This window comes from Nicotiana attenuata, unplaced genomic scaffold, assembly GCF_001879085.1.
Source record: "Nicotiana attenuata strain UT unplaced genomic scaffold, NIATTr2, whole genome shotgun sequence".
Classification (NCBI taxonomy): domain Eukaryota; kingdom Viridiplantae; phylum Streptophyta; class Magnoliopsida; order Solanales; family Solanaceae; genus Nicotiana; species Nicotiana attenuata.
In genome coordinates, this window is record NW_017671229.1 from 140591 (window position 1) to 162489 (window position 21899).

A 21899-nucleotide genomic window follows, 5' to 3' on the forward strand; every position below is an offset into this window, starting at 1 on the left:
ACTTACAAGTCGTACTGTGTTGACATTCCATGATGGACATTTTTCTGTTGGTGATGACTCCCAGATGGACCACCGTGATCCAACACGCCAGAATTACGCATATTCTAACTGTGCGTGGGGTCATAACTTGTAAAATTTATATCCGGACGGTACCCCCTGTGGAAAATATGAGTGTTAATACAAATTCAATTCAACAAAAAATAAACATCGTAACAGAAAGGAAAATTAAAGTTTACCAGTCGTCTTGTGGATTATGTAAAGTAGGAGAGAAATTATTTCCTCGCTCCTCGTTCGCCCACGGAGATAAGTTAAAATCCGGCCAAACTCTTTCAGCTGGAACCTATTAGGCTAAAATTGCTCAAGAATAACCACCCGATGACTGGGGGTTATCCATGCTTTGCGCAATCTCATTATTGCGAACGTCTTCAGCCTTGACGTACATTTCCAACAATTTTATCACAATAAATTCCCTGTATTCATCCGGAATTCGTAAAAAAATCTCTCAGAGTTTCATCATCTTTGATGTTAAACTCAGAATAACAAGCAAACCCCTACGGAGTCACAGAATACGGATATCTACCAGTTAATTTAAGGTTCACCGAACGTTTCCTATCGCTCATTTTCTTACGTAACAACGATACCAATGTATCGTACTCCACTGTAAGCGGCTGATGAAACCCTTATTTTTCACTCTTCAGACATTATAAGAAATGCTTGATAATAAGAAGAAAAGTTTGAACGTAAGTTAGAATATTTTTTGAATGGATTTTCATAAAATCCTAACGCCTTTAAATAAGGTAATGCCTAGCTCGGGGGCTGAATTTGTTGATGTATAGCGCGGTATTACACCGCGCTATACCCATTTGAATTATTGTAATATCAGTTAACGGCAGGAGACTTGTTGGTGGGCCCACAAATAGGTATAGCACGGTATTACACCGCGTTATATATATTTGAATTATTGTTATGTTAGTTAACCGCCGGAGACTTATTGGTGGGCCCACAAACACGTATAGCGCGGTATTACACAGCACTATATATAATGCGGTATTACACGGCGCTATATATAACGCGGTATTATACGGCGCTATACTTTTAACGGCTGAAACTATATCGCTATATATATATATAGAAATGTAACTTTTTTTTACCATAAAAAACCTATTTTGAGTCCAAATCCACGACATTTAGGTTTCGGACTCCTCATTTCCATTGCTTCAATGAGTTCACTGACCATTCTACTTCATCCTTCTCCTTACCCCTTTTCACTTTCCAGTCCATCATACTTAAATTCCATCATTTTCACTTTACCCAACAGACCAAAAATTTTGATTCCTCAAAGTGCCACATTTTCTGCTTCACCAAATCCCTCTCTTTGGACGATTTCAGAGATAGTCAAGGCTGTTAATGGCAGAATCATTAGGTGGGGTCCACCTGGAACAATCTGTACGGACACCAGGACACTTGAACCAGGACAATGGTTCCTCCCTCTTGTTGGCCAAAACTTTGATGCCCACAATTTCATTACCCCTGAATTAGCCACCAAAGGCTGTGTTGGAGTAATTGGGAACTGGGTTTGTGAGGACTGGAACAATGGGTTTGTAAAAGTGGAGGGTGATACTGTAAGTTCTTTAAAAAGTTTGGGTTTTTATGCAAGAAACAGGTTCAATGGTTGTTTAATTGGGTTAACAGGAAGTGTGGGAAAGACCACTACAAAGACTATGATAGCATTGGCTCTGGAGAGTGTTGGAAATGTTTATTACAGCCCAGGGAACTGGAACAATGAGATTGGGGTCGCGTTATCCCTTATAGGGATGCCGAGGGATGTGGGATTTGGCGTTTTGGAGATTGGGATGAGCAAGAAAGGTGAGATCTTGGAATTGTCCAGGATGTGTAGGCCAAATGTAAGGGTGATTCTGAATGTGAATGCTGCACATTTGGAGAATTTCGCCAACTTGGAGGAGATTTCCATGGCGAAAGGGGAGATTTTAAGAGAAGCAATGCCGGGAGATGTGTGTATATTGAGTGGTGATGATCCTCTTGTCATGAGTCTCCCAGTTCCGGCTGGAGTTAAGAAGGTGAATGTAGTTCTTTTTGTCTTTTTATTTTATATCTTGTTCTTTATGTTGATTCTTCCTTAATGTATACTATTGATACTTTAAATATGATATTTGTTTTGACTGTTACTTAAATTTTACTGTATCGTATTGTTAAATATATCGTTATGTAACGAGGAAAAGTGCCACTTTATGTAACAACTGATCCGGTGTGGTCGTGTTGTAACTTTATTTTTTTCTTTCATCTAGTCCTTCCTTATTATTAATAATCCTTTTCATTCTTTATCATACCTTTTTATATAATAATTCTACCTTGTACTCTACTTTTTCTTTGTAATATTGTAAGTTTATTCTTCATATTGCTGGTGCGTGATATCATAAAAAAAAATGGCAAACAATATAATCTATCCAAATTTATGAAACAATTTGTAACAAATATCCAAACAAGTTGTGAGGTGCTATTTGTCATATTGCCCATCTGGAAATGAAGACCTGTTGTAGTTCTTTAACTTAGCATCCGACAGTACCCTAAATAAGTGTTTTACATTCAAAATGCATATTAACAGCTCTTATCGGAATAGTAATAAAGCACTTGAATTCGAATAACATGTTGTTACACAATTATATTAAGACATTTGACTTGGTAGTTGTCAAATGTAAACATGAAATGCCACCATTTCTTACCTGCCCGACACCTCAAGGAGACCATTCTAGTAATGTGATAAAGGGCAAATGGGCCCTATTGTATCTGTCCAACTCTTCCTTCATCTCAAGCACACATATCCACCTCACTCATCACATCTAAGAGCCGAAGAAACAAGGAACTGTTGCTTCTAATCTTTATGTATTGTGAAATTGTTGTGGCTTAGCTGGGGGTCTAGTTTTGGTTATATTTCTTGATTGCTTTTTCTCTTTTCTTGCTCAAGGTCCTATTTGGCCGAAAGTTGGGTTGTGATATTCGTTTAGTTTCTTCACAAAGCATAGATGGAGGTCGCAGTGTACAAATTGTTCTAGAGGGGTTCAATGAGATGTAAGTTCATCAGGACTTTTCCTTGAGCATTCTGTAGAGGCATACTATTTGGCTTTCGCTCGAAATCTGAACTATTACATGGGTTTGACCATTTCCACAATACAAAGCTCTTTTCCTCTTATGCTTTTTCTCTTTTCCAATTTGTGGTTATGTTAATTATTGTTTTCTGCTATTGATGTTAATTGAATGAATATGTTTGGTGTTCTTATCTGGAAAAGGTTTTGCCAGCAGACCTGCGTTCATCTTTTGTCTCTTTGGTGTGGCTTAGATGTTGTTAATCATACAGAACATGATAGATATCATTCTACTGTCCTGTCATAGCTAATAGAGAAGATAGTATTGTAAGTTCCACCGGTGGCGAAGCTAGGAATTTACTTAAGGGTGTTCAAACTTGAAAGAAGGGAAAAAAATTCTCCGAGAAAGAGTGTTCAATATTGTTATATACCTCTAAAATCTAATATTTTATGTATATACGCAGTGTAATTTTCCGACAAAGGGTGGTCAGTTGACCACCCTTTATAACATGTAGCTTCGCCCATGAGTTCCACATCTATAAATGCAGCACCGTTGCTACTCTTGAACAAAATGAACATTATATTCTTGGAAAAGTTATGTTCTGTAATTTCGACGTGCAAGTTCAATACTACCATAGTTATAAGAATTTAAGTTTGATGAAGTGTACATAGAAAGTTGTCTTATCAAGGAACACTTTAAGTCTCTGTCTGTGTGTGTGTGTGTATCTGACATTTTCTACAAGGTAGCTTCTCTTCTCTCCTCAAAGAATGCAATAAATAGGATGGTCATTGCTAACTGTGTGTTCTTATGTCTTCTCTTTTGGTTTTAGTTTTTTAGGATTTCTTTCTTTGGAAGTGGGGCGGGGAAGAAGAGGGGGTTATAGTGTTTTTAAGTGTAGCTGAAAGAGGCATGTTAGTGTTGTATTTTAAAGAGAAAATAGTAATTTTTCAGAAAAAATATTAATGAAGTTTAAGTTGATTTTAGTGAATAAACGATGAGAAACCTTCAAAAGGCATGTCCGTTACTGAAGTACAAAATCGAGTATATTTCTGAAGTTTCTCTGCATCATGTTAGGGTATTCTATGTTTTATTCATAGGTTCCTTCTTCCTTCTACTGCAACTAAATGCCTTTATATTCTTGTAACAATGTTGTTATTATTAGCATTTAATGTTCTATTTATTTGGCATTGTGCGGAATATTCAGGGTTGAATTCGTAATCTCCAGTCCTGGCCTGCACCTGGCCATTAATGCATGTGCAGCTGCTGCTGTGGCTAGTGCACTTGGTGTTCCTCTTGCTCTAGCTGGAAAATCCTTATCCAAATTTATTCCTGTTCACATGAGATCAGAACTTGAAGTAGCTGAAAATGGGATTACAATAATAAATGATGTTTACAATGCAAGTCCAGCTAGTACTGAAGCAGCCATTGACTTGTTAAGGAACATCAACTGCAATGGTAAACGAGTTGCTATACTTGGGGACATGCTTGAACTTGGTCCAAAGGAAATCAACTTCCATGAGTTGATGATACAGAGTTGCGTCAATGCCCATTTCGATGTAATTGCACTTGTTGGAACAAGGTTTATACGTGCAGCTGAGAGTATAGACTGTGCTCAGGAGATAAAACAGGTATGCACCACTGATGCTCACCGGATGGCTTCTAAAATTATCAATTACTTGAATAGTGGTGATGTCATCCTTGTCAAAGGCAGTCGCCAAATAGGCATGGAGGTGATTGTCGATGCAATTAAGTTTATCCACTTTGGTGTCCCACTTTGCCATTCAGTAATGAGCAACTATGACTGACAGAAATTATGCAATGTGATCATCGATTCAAGACCTCTCGGTATGGTTAGTTCAGGGCCCGCAGCTGGCGTAAGGATAGATAATTAGAGTTTTGGTGTTTCAAGCACCTCTTTTTATGGTTTTTTTTTTTGAAAAATGCTGGAAGGTCTGGGTAGCCATACGAGCTGGCCCTCGGGTGACAAGCTCTTTTACAGGTGAGTGCTTAAGCTGCTTGGTAGAAGCCTTCGTTGAAGATGCTTTCTTCGGTTTAGTATCGTGAAGAATGAATCTAAAGATTGCAAAATTTACTGTTGGTCCAGATGAAGGGCCTCTTTGCGGATACTTTCTGCAACGTTAGCACCGGAGGGTGTCAATAAAACCATACTTACTCCAGGAATGACACTCCAGAAATCAGCTTATTGCTCAAGAAGTCACTTAAGGTAATGAGGCTTTTGAAAATATACTCCCCGAGTACTTTACTCACTTTGACTTCCTTAGGAGACTCGGGAAAATGTTCCAAGAGGAGACATAAGATTTATGTCTGTGAACCTGTGAAGCAAATGACAAATTTGCTATTACGAGTATCAGAAGCACATCGGTTGAAATCCCAACGAAAATAAACGAGTAACTGAGTAAGAAGCGGAATAGAACTACGGAGATCAAGGTGCAGTTCACACTATGAACTTGAAAGGCCATACATTGCAAGAGCTACCTCCTTAAATCTCATTCAACATCATCACCAAGGTTAAACCTTACTTTGGAAATTTGGTTTGGTCATGTGAGGAGGAGGAGCACAGACGCCCCGGTGAGGAGGTGTGAGATGTTGATATTGGAGGGCCTACGGAGAGGTAGAGGTAGGCCAAATAAGAGGTGAGAAGAAATGATTAGGCAAGACAAGGCGCATCTTCAGCTGACCGAGGACATGACCCTGGATAGGAAGGTATGGAGGTCGAGAATTAGGGTAGTAGAGTAGGTAGTCTAGAGTGTTCATAGCAATAGTACTGACATGCAGTCTCGCTTTCTGTTGGTAGTAGGTTTTTATGACTATTCGTTGTTTTCTTTAATTGGTGATCACCTTACTATCTTGTTTTTATTCTGCTTTTATATGGCTTTTTGGTACTGTCCCTTCTCGTCTATATTTTCATTAATGTGGTGCTTATGCTTTCCTGAGCCGAGGGTCTATTGGAAACAGCCTCTCTATCCTCACAAGGTAGGGGTAAGGTCTGCGTACACACTACCCTCCCTAGACTGCACGGTGTGGGATAATACTGGGTATGTTGTTGTTGTTGGGGTTTTTGGTGATTGCAAACTTTTCGATCACACACTCTATGAGGTCTCCATCACCATTGTCAAATGGATCAGACCACCAATTATTTTTGTTAAACTCAAATAGTTTAAGGAGCTAAGGATCGTGGTGATTAACCATGTCATCATCACGAGGCATGGTTTCAGAGAGGCAAACAAGGTGGTGGATAAATTGGCTACTCTGAGCCATTCAACTAATGAAGTGTACATATACCACAGCTTTTGATATTTTGCGACGCCAGATTAGAGGCTCATTGAATGCCGATAGATGGCAGAGGAGAAGCCATCACTTTTTTGTTTTTTTGAAGGAAAGTTAGTTGAGCTAATGCCTCTAACTGGATTTATCTCGCTCACATGTTGTAAAGAAGGTTTTGGTTATATCCCCTTACCTGTGGGATTATACTGGGCTTGTTGTTGTTGTTGTTGGTTATATCCCCTTCTTCATTGTACTCATTTCAACGCGGCAATAAATTGTGACTTGATTAAGAGGAAAAAAAGAAGAAAAAATTACAGTTGGGCTATGTATATGGCTCATGATCATATACATTACATTTTATTTTCTAGGACCGTATTACCATTTCCTTTCTAAGAATCATATTATATTTGAAGAAACATAAGTTTATTACTTTGGAGTATTAGTTTAAAGTCATTTTCCTTACACGCTTGCTCAAAGTATAATAATATGAACTTCAGATACTTTGATAACTAAAACACCAGTTATTATAAGATGTAAATTCTAAAAGTTCTCAACTCTCATCTTCTGAATGTATTTTCTCAAATTTACACTCATGTATTGTTCTGTGTTAGTTTCAACGCGAAATATACTTCTATCCACTAGTAACATAAAATATTGTTTAAATTTGAGTAGTAATAATATTGCTACTATTTATTATACAACTAATAAAGGTAAAATAAATTGACTCTAACGGCTGATGTGGTAATTTCGGGATATAACATGTGATAATTTCCCACTCGTGGGATTATACCGGATATTTATATAATAAAAGTAAACTAAATTGATTGACTGATTTTTTTTCCTGTTCATATCTTTTTTTATTTATTTATGTTTAATTTCTCATGATGCTAATGCCCGAATCAGCTTGTGCATTCCGGACTATACCATTGGGTACTTATTATTGCCTACCGGTATGATACCGAGTAACTCTGCCCACAAAATCTTAAACAGATCCTTATTTATTAAATGATGCATCGGTGGTTACTATTTTATTTAACCCGTTATAGCATATTGTTGTTTTATCTATCAAATCATTTAAATTTAAATTATTATACACAATTATCTGTTATTAATTTCTAAATAATTTGATATTATGAAAAAATACAGCTGCCCACCAAAATAATAACTGATATGTATATTTTTGTATAGTAGGCTAGGGAATGTAATTATTTTCGACCAAGTTCCAAAATGTGTTAAAAGCCCAACAAAGAAAAGGGTTATATACCGGAAAGCGTCTCTTCCCCTTTCAGTCCCCCCTACGCTACACACATCTCTGTTTTTTAACCTTTCTCTTTTGATCATCCCGGTGTGCAAAAATGCAGGTAAGTTTCATAAAATTAGTAGAATGCGTAAATCCTACTCCATATATTCAATTCCGATATCATCTTTTGCTTCAAATTTCATTAAATAGTACCATGATTAAGCCCCGAAATTGTCTTACAAAACCCTAGTTTAGTTTTCTGTTCAGTATACGACTTTGGGATTTTCTTCCGTTCGTGAGTTCGTCGATTTTACAGTTAATTAACGAATTAATCCCTTTTTTTCATGGTACAGGCGAGTGACAGGTTCAATATCAACTCCCAGCTTGAGCACTTACAAGCTAAATACGTTGGAACTGGACATGCCGACTTGACTAGATTGTAAGTTCCCTATGCATTTTTTGAAATTGATATTTGTATCTCGTTTTATTGAATATGGTTCCGTATGTGTATTATTTATCATCTTTGTTTGACATTAATTGACTGTGTTGAGAGTTTATTGTTTTAATTCTAATAGCTGTGGAGGTTCTGATGTTTTGGATATTCTTTGTTCGGTTTAGTGAGTGGGCAGTAAACATTCAGCGTGACAGCTACGCGTCCTATGTTGGACACTACCCAATGTTGGCGTATTTTGCCATTGCAGAAAATGAATCAATTGGAAGAGAACGCTACAATTTTATGCAGGTTTGTGCTTGTTAAAAATGCTTTTCTTGTTTTCTCCTGTTTGTTTTCTTAGTTCTTAATGTGCTTGCCTGCACAATGAATTATTTTATTAGTTTTTTATTCTGACTTTCATAATGAGTGAATTAAGTGCTTTTATTGTACTGTTCTATGTTCTTTTATCAACTAGTTAATAGAACTTGCTGCTTTGTTGTTAAGATTATAGGTTGCTCAAGAGCACCATCTTTTGTTGAAAAGATGATTTATTTGCAGAATAAGTTGTAGCATCTTCTTGGTGCTCCTTTTTTTTTTTTTTTTTTTTTAAATGAGTTGTGTGGGTTAGCAGCAATTTATTTACAGAACAACGGTAGCACCTTCTTGGTCTAGTGTAGTGTTGTGAAGAGCGTGAAGCGAGGAAAAGCGACAAGCCGCTTTTCCGCTTAAAGCGAGAAGCGAAGCCTCGCTTTTTGAAGTGAAGCGGAATTTTTTAAAGAAAAATATTAAAATAAATATTGCATAGACAACACATGTAACTGTAAGGAAGTGTCAAATACTTCAATGTAAAAACTAAAGAGTAGCATCAATTAAAGCACAAAATGAGCATCGTATTCTTCTACAAGATTGTCTCGCTAACTCTTGCAGAATAAGCCCAAGCCGGGTCTTTCCTATCTTCTTTTGGTGCCATTAAAAGAACAACTTAGAATAAAGGATATAAAAATAAGAGGAAGGGCGGTATACCATTCTGTTAAAAACTGGGCAGCATTTCAAACGAAAAAACAGTGAAAGAAGAACTGGGCAGCATTTCAACGAAGAGGAGAAGACTGAGAAAGAAGAACTGAAGAGAAAAAAAGAATGCGCCAGCATTTCGCTGCTAGTTGACGCTGAAACAGTGAAAGAAAAAGAAAAAGAAAAGAAGAAGAAGGAGGAGGAGGAAGAAGAAATCACATACCTGGACCAAACTTGATGATCTTAAAGTTAAAAAGTGTAGAAAACTTGGAACCCTAGTCGCCTCTTTCTCTGTTGTTGTTGGTCGTATGTTTTAATAAAAGAACTCCTTTTTTAATTAAATAGGTTGGCAGGTGCTTAAAACAAAGAAGCGCTCGCTTCGCATCGTCGCTTCTCGATTTTTAGTGGAAGTGCACGCTTTTGCGTACCTGCTACGCTTCAGATAGCAGAAGCAATCATAGGATCGCCTTGCTTCGCTTCTCGCTTTAAATGAGTAAGCGACCGCTTTTCACAACCCTGGTCTAGTGGTAAGAGCGTAGGGCTTGGCTGTGGGATAGGGCACATCACGAGTTTGAATCTTGCTGCAAAAAAAGCATGGTAGTTAAGTGGAGAAGGGTAGAAGAACAACCATTATCCATCGAGTTTTGAACCGTGCGCCACTGTCCCTTGGGGATTTTTCGGTTATCAAAAAAAGTTCTACTATTTCCAAAATCAATTTCAATATGATGAATGCATTCTTTGACATAAATCTGATTCGTGCTTTCTATATATAATGCCAAGATTTCTTGTATACTTTACATTTTACGTGTAGTGAGATGATTTATAGCTAGACAAATATTTATGACTTGTTCCAGACCACAATTTTTGATAGTCTTTTTTTTCTAAAAAAAAAAAACTCACTGCCTAGTTAAACACCATCACATAAATTGGGACGAAGGTGGTAGCTCGTAAGAAGGTGGGAGGGAGAATCGTCAATCTTTGTATCTTTGCATGTGAATGTCTGGTTTTTGCCTATTCATTATTCTTTTAATATGGGGGTGGGGGGGAGGTGGCGGGTGGGGGAAGGTTAGAAACTTGGATTTCATGTTGGATCAAGTTTGAATTATTATCATGTTTAGTTAAAGCTACAAAAGAAATTATCAAGGATCTGATCTACCACAAAAGTGGAGACTTGGGTAGATGCTAGACCCATAACTTTGGTATCGACGTGCATTTTGGGGGAGCTTTTGGTTGGTAAATCTGGGAGATTATTATAATAGGCTGGATTTAGAAAATGTAGATAAAATATGATGTTTGTTATCATTAGGGAAATGTATACCTATATTTTGAGGGTATGTCAAGGAATTAGTGCTGCTCATGAGGTTTGCCACCTTTTGGAAGTATTCTTTATCCTTTGCTATATGCTTGCTAGACCTGAGTGAATTAGCTCTAATTAAAGCTAGTTTATCCTTTTACTGATTAAACCTGCCGCTTGAAACCATTCCATTTCATTGGCTAGAAGATGGGCTTGGTAGACTTGAGTAAACTGGCTCTACCTAAAGCTAGTGTGTCTTTTTTGCTGAGTAAAAGCTGCAACTTGAAACCATTCAACTTCATCTTCTAGAAGAAGATGCATATGACATTGCAGAAAAATTCTTTTTTTTTTGGTCCAACTAGTAGTAATTTATATTAGGTTCCACATTTTTTCTTTCCATACTGCCCCATCCTTGTAGCTAATGCCCTCTGCTTTTTAGTGCTAAAATGTGTGAGTGTATGCTTTTCAATTTTGAATTGCATAGAGCTAGAGGAGCTGTTTGGGTGCTAGTTCACTGTTGAGCTCCATTTGGTCCTTTATATAAAGGTGCATCTGCATTTTGTTAGAATGATTCTATTTGATTCTGGAGAGACTAGTGTTTGAGGATTCCAAAGTTTTCCTATTGGAGGCTCTTGCTGGTTCGAATCATTTCAGGCCAAGCTCAGAAAGAATTAAAAGGGAAGATGTGTTTCGTGAACCTTCCTGCAGGGACCGGTTGTAATCATGTCTTCTTTCCAACATAAAAAGGACATCCCAACATTAATAGAACTTCCTTACGGTCGAGGGTAGGTATACAGAAGCAAACATTTTTTGGAAAGGAGGATAATATTTAGTCCTTTTGACTGAAACATTAAACATTGGAGTTTTTGTGGCTATATACTAGCAGGTTGTCCTGCTTCCTCGAATAGAAAGTTTCAAAGAAATACTCTCTGTGAGTACGGAATTTAAGAAAGAAAGACTTTCGAAACTTGTGGTTCAAAACAAGCCATAGATTTTTATGTGGCTTTAAATCATCTCATAATTGTAAAATTAGAAGTTTAAAGTTAAAACTTTTTTCTAAAAATGGAAGTATGACATTCTTTTTGGGATAGACTAAAAGGGTGTTTGGATTGGCTTATTTTAAGTGCTTATTGGCTTTTAAGCACTTTTTTAGTTTGTGTGGTGTTTGGCAATAATAAAAAGTGTTTAAAAGCACTTATTTTTAGGCATAAAAAGTACAAAAATAAGCCAAAAGCCAAAAGTTGGGTATTACCAACTTATGGCTTTTGGCTTTTAGCTTAAAAGCTACTTTTTATAAGCCAATCCAAACACCCTCTAAAAAGGAAAGTATTCCACATTAATTGAACGGAGGGAGTAACTATTTTTGGTAACTTAGAAGTCTTAAAGTCTGTGATGTAGAGCTCCGGTTAGACTACCTGTTTTTTCTGTTGTTATTCGTAGTGGTTAAACCTTGTTAAGCCCAACAACGATTGCTATGTTGCCACTTAAAAAAATTTTATTGGCTATCTCCAATGTGTATGTTTTGGAAAGGCTATATTAGATATGCAGTTAGTTGTCATCTCAACATGACCCCACTTGTGAATATTTGTATGAACACCTGTTCAATGCAATATACTTTAGGCTAATCTGGACTATGGAGAGCCAACCAATTCCTGAATATTTCAGTGTTGATGAAGCGTTGGTTGTTTCACGTAGAAGACAGAATGTTCAAGTTTGTTCGTCACCCACCCACAAAAATATTACTACTTGCTAATATTCTTGCCATTGTGTAACATAGGACAAGCAAAATAATTGCATTTCTATATAGTTTGATGTACATATGACGATTGAGAATATGCATCCCTGATGTCGGTCTCATACAATTACTGACAATGCATAGTTGCTTTTGCTTGTTCAGAAAATGCTTTTGCCTTGTGGTCTTCCACCCGAAAGAGAAGATGATTAAGAATTGCAATAAATAAAGGCAAGCTGCAAGATGTAAGGACCATATACCATAGCGTTTCTTGATTACCATCTTCCTTGCATTTGTTTGTATGTCTTGTCAAAGCTTACATTGATATCAATTTGAAGTGTAAATGGTCGGTTTGGTAGGCCATTTGTGGATGCTGTTCAACCCTTGGATACAAAAAGCTTTTACATTTGATCGTTCTATATATCCACATCTTTGTGATGTGTCAATTCCACTTCATCAGTTTTTTTTTCTTCTCTTGAACGTGTATCAAGTGCACGTATACTTATTGATCAATGGATAAGTTAAGCCGGATTTGTCATGCATTCGCGGGTTAAACTGGAATAGATGGTAATGGTAATTGATTATATTTTTTTTATTGTGTGTGGTGGGGGGGGGGGGGGGGGGACAAAATCTGCTTCTCATACCTACAATCAATTAATTCACAATCATTGACACAATATTTAAAGCTCATGATCAACACACAAATTGCATCCATGGAATAGGGAGGATACAGTAGACTAGAGACATTCACTCAACATTTGTATATAATTTTACAAGAATGACTACTTAACCTCACCTGTGAAAGCTAGAACTGTCTGTATAACTGTGAGTATGAGAAGTATGATGGCTGCCACAGTTGAAGCTCCAGCCCAAGGACACTGAAAATAATTGTGCCTCAAACTTGCCATCATTTGACTCCATGGCTTTTCACAATGTTGGATCAATTTGCTGCATTCTTCTATGTAATAGAAGTCAGTGACTTTCACCCCACTTGAAAGTTTTTTGAATATGCTGGCCACTTCTTTGTCATCCCCTTGGTCTTTAAGGATGATTTTATTTTGGCGAAGGAGATTCACATCTCTATGTGAGCCAATAAGTTGAGTCATTATATGCGCATAATTCGAAAAATAAGGATATACATCAGAACAGTGTTGCTCATAAGCTATTAAATTTCGCATGAAGGTCTCCATAGTATCCTCGATTGTGAAACAGGGGATTTTCATTATCCCCTTTTTGAACTTGATATCGAATAAAGTTGTTTTATCCTTATAATCTTATCCACTGTTCCTATTTTTATGAAGCTAACTCCAGCATCATAAAGCTCTGTTACACTTGGAATATGATAGCAATCCCATAAATCAAGGACATTGGGTATTTCTTTTGACCTGGTTAATTGCATAATGTTCCCGCAGATACTTATCTTGCAACATTCATTTTCCCTGCTGCTAGCATTCTTGGTTTCTCTAGTTTTCTCATGTGATGGGCGGCAAAACATGTGTACTGCATCTAGTAAATGGTCGATTCTTTCTGCATTAAAATCGTCGATTTCTGATGTTGGTATAAATGTCACTTTTGGGAAAATATCAAGTAATGTCCTTCTCACCATATTCAAGAAGCTTTGTTCTGTAGGTTGCTTTGTCATGTCATGTAGCATAGTGAGCACAAAGAAAGGCAGTTGGTTTTCTAGTAACACCATGTCTCGACATACTTGATTTATCATCCATTCCAAGTTGATAATTTGGTTGGATTCTTCTCTTGGCTCAACTTCACAACGCTCTCGAATAAACTCAACCACAAAACAACCATCAAGCAACATCATTTGTGAAAATTTGACAACAATATCACTGTCAAGGTTATCATCATAACACTTTAGTGCTTCATCTTTTAGTTTCTCAATTTCACTAATGCAACTTTCCAAATTAATCCCTTCTTTCCGTTGGAGAAACCGTCGTAGGTACAACAGTTTGTACTTTTCCATGGAGTCAAGTTCAGGATTGTTTTTATGTGTAAGGACCAATACAGATCAACATTGGTGTATAAGCATCTGGATTTGATTTTCGTAGCCCCATATTTACTTTGAATATGGTAGTGAATTTGATAGATGTATTGTCCAAATCCTTAAATCTTTCATCAAAGATTTGATTTGCAGATTTTTTAGTTTGTAACGCCAATTGATCTTGACCACTTGTTTCCTTTATCTCGATTAAATGGTCCACTTTCCTCACATCCTGTATCTGTAATTTAATTATTGATTGCAAGTACTATGAGAACCAAGTCATTACTCCTTCCATCCCAAAAAGATGTTACTTTTTGAATTTCGAGAGTCAAACAGAGTTATTTTTTTAAACTGTTTCATATACCTTTTAAATAGTTTGAATTGTTAATTACTGACAGTCTGACACTTATAGTACTTGTTATGTAGTTTTGAAATATATAAATTTTATTTAAAAAACTTAAAGATTCAATGTCCGACTTCAAGTTAAGAAGTTTGATTGTCGAAATTTGAAAAGTATGTACCATCTTTTGGCAAAGAGAGGGTACTTTTTTTTTATGTACTCATAAGTCTCAACTATTTTGGTCCCATCAATTACTGTAATTTTTAAAGAAGTAGCAAGATTAAAATAGTAACTTTAATTAAATATATAATTACTCCTAATTGATAAAAAGACACCTGAAAGAAAAAGATGCCGGAACAAAAACCTGTCATATCTTTTCTTACTTTTTAAAGTTGTTTATCATTTATCCCGACATAATAAAGAACAAAATAATCACAGTTATTAAAGATATATGCACATGAAATTAATCTTTTGTCATCAATTTAAGTATTTGTTTTGTGAGTGACAAATATATGTATAGAAAGAGATATACCTCATCTTGTGTAGCTTCTCTTAGAGCATTTTGATCAGGTAATGCAATTCGATGATCTAGTGGAATAATCTCAGTATTGTTTGCCATCCCTGATTTTGGATTACTTTCTTGAGACTGTAATTCTAATAATAAAAAGAGAGATAGAGATGGTTAATAAGCAATACTGTATTAATTTTCTTAGTGTTGCTCTGGAAGCTAACAAAAAAAAAAAAACCATCCGTATCTACAAATTACAGACTGTATAAAAAAGTAGTATTTAAAAACATAATGGCACAACATTTCAATGAAACACAATAACTAATATACGTAGGGGTGTGCATAGTTTGGCAAATCCGAAATGCAAACTGAAATTCGAATTTTTTGGATTTTTGGTTTGGATTTTCGGATTACGAATTGGATTTTGAGTTTAACTTTTAAAATTTTGGATTTCGGATTGGATATTGTATTTGGTACTTCAAATTTTTGGATATTCGAAAATTCGAAATTCTTATACTTTATATTTAGTCCATTATCCATATGTCAATAGTAATAAGCTCAATATCCAACTCATTAGATATTATCTTATATATTCAGTATTAATTACTAAATTATTGTTAGAATACTATCTATTTGGATAGGGTTTTACTATTGCTACTTCTTATCAGTTGTATTAATGACTCTATTGCATTTCCTTGATAATAATTGCATTACTTGAATACTTCATTTGGATAATTGCGGCGAGAATGAGGAACTTTTCAAGCAATTTCATATGAGTACTTCATTTGGATATTCATTTTGTAAAAAGAAGAAACATCTCAACTTATAACCTCAAATCTGAAAATCCAATATCCAAACCGATTAATTCGAACTGGTCAATCAAAAAGTTTACCAAGTCAATGAAAAATAGCCACCGTTTTGCTGCAATAGAGACCTGTCCAGCATAATATACTGGAGTTCGGTGCACTTGTGTATGAACTCCAGCATATTATGCTGGACCGGTATACTTTGCTGGCTCCAGTATAATATACCGGAGACTGGAGCACTGGTGCTCCAAACTCCAGTATATTATACTGGACCATTATACTTGCTGGAACTCCAGTATATTATGCTGGAGTTCTAGTGTATTTATGCTGGAACTCCATCATATTATGCTGGAGTTCCAGCATACTATCCTGGAACTCCAGTATAATATGCTGGAGTTCAAGTATACTTATGCTGGAACTCCAGCATAATATACTGGAGTATTTTCTGGGTTTTGAACAGTGTTTTCGCTCAGATTTATCTTTACATAAAAAGTGGCTAAATTTCGATTACTTTTGAAATTGGGCTATTTTTGAACGACCAATTATAAATCTGGCTATTTTTAAAAATCACCCTATTTGGATTGTCATTTCTTCAATCTGAAAATCGAAAATCTAAACTAAAATTTTCATATTCAATTTGAACTGCCCGAACGTCCACCGCTAAATATACATATTTAGCAAAAATTTCATCGTAATAAGGATGATATTTTGCATGCACACATACATATATATACGGACATATGCCTGCGGATGCACATACATACATACAAGCAAAAAAAAAAAAAAAATGAAAAATACATACATACATAATGTAACTTGATGTAACAAATTAATTAAGAATGTAATTAGTTTCTTGTATTAAGCATATGGAACGGGAAATACAGAGAGTTACCACTTTAATTTGGATGATTCTCCTTTCTTTGTACCTCTTACTTGTTTTGAAAGATGAGAGATTGAGAGGGTGGTAGCATATATATAAGAAGAATGACGCAGCTATACTAACACAATCGAAAGTTTCTTTTTTTTTTTCTTTTGGTTTTTGGAAAAGACAATCAAAAGTCTTACTAGTAATTTATTATTCCTAATAAGAGTATAATCAAAATTAATCAAGGAAAAGATGGTGAAGAGCATATTGTATCTTTTTATTTTTATTCTGACACTACCAAAACCTTCCACTTTAGCTATAGCCATCTACAATATTCATGTGTATGAGTAAGTGACTGTCACTTTTGAGTAATATTTCATAAATTATGGAAGAATTTTAAACTTTGAATATATTATCATAAAGTAAAGCATAGGTCTAAGGCTTATAGTATAAAATACACGGCAAAGGAAACGTGCATTGCGAAGTTGTTCGATGCATGTGCAAAACACACGTGCTCTTATATTTGTTGTAATGCATGGATTTTTAATCCAAAAGAAATCATCATATTTAGCTAGCGCAAATTTTCTTAATTAAGTTCATTTATAGCATTAGATTTGCATTTCTTCCAAAGTTGACTAAAGTACTAGGAAATAAAAGTACAAATACAATACTATATTTAAGATTAAATTTATATTTTAAAAATAAAAATTGCTTCATTGGAAAGTAAGTCAAAATGACATTAGATTCTTCTTATTTGATCTGGAAACAGAAAATTTATTAAAATAAAAGTAAAGGAAAAAAATGGTGAAATAAGATAAGATGCGAACATAAAAAATAATAGACCATAATATCTAGTGGCGGATACAAAAATTTATACAAGGGGATTAAAAAAAATTAGGATGTCATAGTTGGAATTTAAACCTATGATCTAAAGCAATTTTAAACTCTCTTTACTACTATACTTAATTTTCCAAGAGGATTCAACAGCTCACATATAACCAAAAAAAGATCATTTTTACTCTATTCGTAATGTAGTTCTCCACCACTGGTAATAGCCTTTAATCATGTATTAATACTACGGGACAAGCATCAAGTCCACCCAAAATAAAAAAACTATAAGCATTTTCACAAAAATGTGATAAATAAGGACAAATTAAATGATTAAGATATTATAAAATTAAAGGAAATCATAACAAGAACAAGAGAATAGTAGACAAAGTTGAGACGAGAAAGAATATAATCTTTTTCATTATATTCGTGTTACCAACCATGAGTTACAAGGCTTTTATTTATAAAAGAAAAATAGAATTAGTCATTAGAAATTCTGAAAAAACAAAGTGTTTCCTTTTGGAGCTTAGAACATCTACATAAATATTACTATTATTTATAACATACAAGTCTTTTTTTGGGGTAAACAAATAATATATCACAGCCTGACTTTGGTCTTAACTTTAGGCAAAATTTCAAGCTCCTAGCTCCCACTTGTCTACCAAATTATATACTAGCTAGTAGGATTTAAGTAGTTAATTACCTTATCATATGAATAATCTCTCTAACATTGTCCACACACAAGGTAAGAATAAGATCTGCATGCATTTTACCCTTCTCAGACTGCACATGTGAAATCACACTAGGTACGTTATTGTTATTAATGTAATAGTAGTAGCTAGCCCTTGCAGTAGTTGGCAGCTAGCTTTTACATGATTCCCATTTTTGTTAATATTGATATTATTTAACGGGTGGTGGCACTAATTTATAGTTTCTGGCGATTGAGAATATTTTCTTTTTTCCAACAATGTGGGTGTCTTGGCTGTGAAGCAACTGCAGTGCATGTGATATGATTCCATCAGTCATATAACAGCGCATTTGCAGATTTATGGCTATCTTGTGGAGATAATATATATGAACTGAAAAAGTGAGAATCTGCTTAAAGTACTTTTTTTCTTGAAAGATATGGGAGAGAAAAAAAGAATTCTTCTCGGGATTAAATTGTAGATTAGTTGGTGCACATATTGATCAATTCACTAGATATCTCTATTATCTCCTACCAGTAGGCGTGGAGTTAGTGTGTATGTTACGTGTTAGGTCGAACTCAGTAACTATGATTCAAATCTGTATTTATTTTAAAAAATCTATTGAATATATACAAATTCTTAGTTTAGAACCCAAAAGATTAATTTCCCAAACTCGTAAGTTTCAACTCATGACTCCGCCTCTGTCTACCAGCATAACATAGTATATTATTAGAGAACAATTACTACTTAACACCACATGTGAAAGCTAGAACAGTGTGTATAGCTGTGAGTATGAGGAGTATGACGGCTCCCACAGTTGAAGCTCCTGCCCAAGGACTGTTAAAATAATTGTGCCTCAAACTTGCCTTCATTCGGTTCCATGGTTTTTCACAACGTTGAACTAACATCATGTATTCTTCTTTGTAATATAAGTCATACGAATGAAATGGCGACGTCCCCTTTCCCAATTTTGTTAAAAAGGCTAGCCACTCTTTTGTCCTCTCCTATCTCTTCTTGATAATTCCTTTCTGGCGAAGCAAACTCACATCTTTGTCCGAGTCGATAAGATAATCCATGAAAATGGAAAAATCACTGAAATATCTAGGATGTACGTCAGATGATTGTTGCTCGTATGCTATAGGATTTCTCAGAAAAAATTCTCAAATTTGATGTCAAATAAACTTGTGTTATCTCCAAGGTCGTGATCTTCTTCCAATCTTCTACAAATTATTCCAGCTTTTGAAAATGTAACTCCACCTTCGCCAAGCTCTGTTGCATTCGGCATGTTTGCATCCCATTTTTGGTGGTCCTTATCTTTTGGCATATTCAACCTAACCATTTGTGAAGGATTCCAACATAAGCTTTTCCTGCAATGTTCCATTTCCGAACTAGGGTTCTCAAGAGTAAGGCTAGTTTTCTTCTCCAAAGGGTGACATGACATGTGTACTAGTTGAAGTAAATGTTTGATGTTTCTGGCATCACCTTCAGTTTTAAGAAAGGATGTAGGGCTCATCTTCAACAAGGAAGAATTAAAGGTCTCTTCACCAATTTTATGAATGGTACTATTGGATCAAGTGACGAAACGGGTTCATGTGAGCCCCCTTCTGCCCTCCTAAATCCGTCCCTGATTGGATCTATAGTCATTCTGTGAAGCTTAGTAAGGACAAAGAAAGGAAGTTGGTTTTCTAGTTATAACAAATCTCGACGTACTTGACCATCTATGCAACTGTAGGGGATAATAAAGTCTTCTTCTGTTGGCTTCCTTTCACAACGCTCTCGAATAAACTCAACTATAAAACAACCATCAACCAACAACATTTTCAAAAATTAACTAGTATTGTTGTCACTATAAATATCTTCTATATCATCATAACACTTTAGTGCCTCATCTTTCAGTTCTCCAATTCACAAATGCAAATTTTCACTCCTGAGAAACCGCTGTAGGTAACACAATTTATAATTCTCCATTGAGCATAGTTGTGAATTCTTCTTATGGTAAGGACCAATAGAGACCAACATGGCTTATAAGCATCTCGATTTGATTCACTTAGCCCCACACTTACTCTGAATATGGTACAAGATTTGGTAGATGAATGGTACAAATCCAAATATATTTCATCAAGAATTTGATTTGTCTCGATTAATTGATCCACATTCCTCCCTTCTTCTATCTGAACTTAATGGAAAAGATGTTAGGTGGAAATAATAAGGTTTCATGCGGAACCTAGCAAAACAAATCTTGAACGACGATAAATCACACAAAACAAAAGAGAAATCTACCAAAAGAGACACAAACATATAACGTGGTTCGGTCAACTGACCTACATCCATAACGGAGATGAGCAATCCACTATAATAAAAAGAGAGTACAAAATATCGAGAGAACAACCTCACGAAGAGGCAAACACAAGTGACACACTAACACTTGTCCCGTAAAGTTCTCCCCCTAAACACTACTCTCAAACCCCCTATGGCTACATTATGGATGCTCCTGAATGAGAAGGAAGGATCCTCAATTTATAGAAGTCCAAACCTTTTCCTACAAGAAAAAGGACTAGCCAAATATTGGAGATTTATGATTTCCTTTTACAAAAAGGAAAACCCAGTTAAGGTAATTATATTGCCTTTTCCTTCAAGAGATAGGAAAACCAAATATAGTAAGAAAATTATGGCAAACACCTAACAAAAGAGTCATAAGAGTTTCAAGCTAAACTACAAAAGTTTGAGGTTAAAACTGCGTCAAAAGGAAGTATAAGCAAAACTTCCCTATATAACAGAGTTGGATGTACATAGGACAGTTTGGTGAAGTTTCTTCATTTATCAGACCAAACGAATTATGTCCGTTTGCTAAATCTATTAACCAAATCAAAAATTAAATTCCTAAACATTTCCTACATTTTGCACGAAACACAGACAAAACCAAAAAGGGCAGCCCGGTGCACAAGGCATTTCGCGTTCACGCTAGGGTTGAGGAAGGGCCGTACCCTAAGGAGTGTGATCACTGTGATGTAGACAGTCTATCCTAATACTAACCTTAGTGACTGCTTTCATGGCTCGAACCCGTGACATATAAAGATAATTTTACCGTTGCTCTAAGGCCATGTTCTGTAATTCCTATAATCGGGAAATGGTATGGTGTCAAATTCTTTTTAATTTTCTAGACATAGATGGCTATTATTATTAATCAAATGACTTGTCATAACCTGTTAGAAATTTAATTCTTAGATTGAAAGAATTAAATGGTTCTATAAAAAAAATAAAAACATCAGGAAGGGTACGTACACTAATTTTTAATTAATTGAAAGCACATAGCTCTGTCTGTTATCCATATCTGAAACTTTATGTACTTTGTCATTTTATATCTCCCCAAATTAATGGAAATTTGAGGGAGTATTAGGCTTTTCTACTCTTTAAGAAAATGAAAACACGTGGAAGAAATAAAAACTGCCGTAAGTATGTTACAGAGGGGTATTTGTCGGTCATTACGATACGATATTTAATTTGTTTCGATATTTTTTATATTTGGTTTCTTAAAATGCTATATCAGTATATACCTAATTAAATTTGGTATTATTCGATCTTTCTCCTCTGGATTTTAATTTATTCGGCCAATAACTTCGTTAGTTCGGCTTGAAAATTAATTAATGCATAGAGCCTCGAAAAACTAAAAGCAGAACGATTTCTATAAGATACAAACTGACGATGAGTAAGAGTCTTAACTCTAAAACAAAATTATGAGACGAAATATATCCATTAAGGGCTTGTTTGGCCAA

General features: G+C 35.4%; 2 protein-coding genes and 2 pseudogenes across 3 annotated transcripts; 2 read left to right on the forward strand and 2 right to left on the reverse strand.

The window, feature by feature from the left end:
- Positions 1-1177: 1177 nt before the first annotated feature.
- On the forward strand, positions 1178-5962 carry LOC109206851 (UDP-N-acetylmuramoyl-tripeptide--D-alanyl-D-alanine ligase-like). Of its 2 annotated transcripts, XR_002064911.1 has the most exons (4): positions 1178-2078; positions 2984-3087; positions 4307-5101; positions 5207-5962. XR_002064911.1 is itself a non-coding variant. In XM_019369713.1 (3 exons), the coding sequence occupies exons 1-3, from the start codon at positions 1221-1223 to the stop codon at positions 4905-4907; spliced, it is 1563 nt and encodes a 520-aa protein (XP_019225258.1). In that variant the 5' UTR covers positions 1178-1220; the 3' UTR covers positions 4908-5962. The 2 variants fall into 2 exon arrangements, 1 of the variants encoding a protein (XP_019225258.1); XM_019369713.1 differs by having other exon boundaries at positions 4307-5962.
- Positions 5963-7629: 1667 nt separating this feature from the next.
- On the forward strand, positions 7630-12635 carry LOC109206852 (uncharacterized protein At4g14342). The gene is made up of 4 exons (XM_019369715.1): positions 7630-7748; positions 7981-8066; positions 8246-8369; positions 12263-12635. Exons 1-4 carry the CDS (start codon positions 7743-7745, stop codon positions 12308-12310), a joined length of 264 nt encoding a protein of 87 aa, XP_019225260.1. The 5' UTR covers positions 7630-7742; the 3' UTR covers positions 12311-12635.
- A 92-nt stretch (positions 12636-12727) lies between these two features.
- Positions 12728-16674, reverse strand: LOC109206853 (annotated as a pseudogene).
- A 2111-nt stretch (positions 16675-18785) lies between these two features.
- On the reverse strand, positions 18786-21177 carry LOC109206845 (annotated as a pseudogene).
- Positions 21178-21899: the final 722 nt, after the last annotated feature.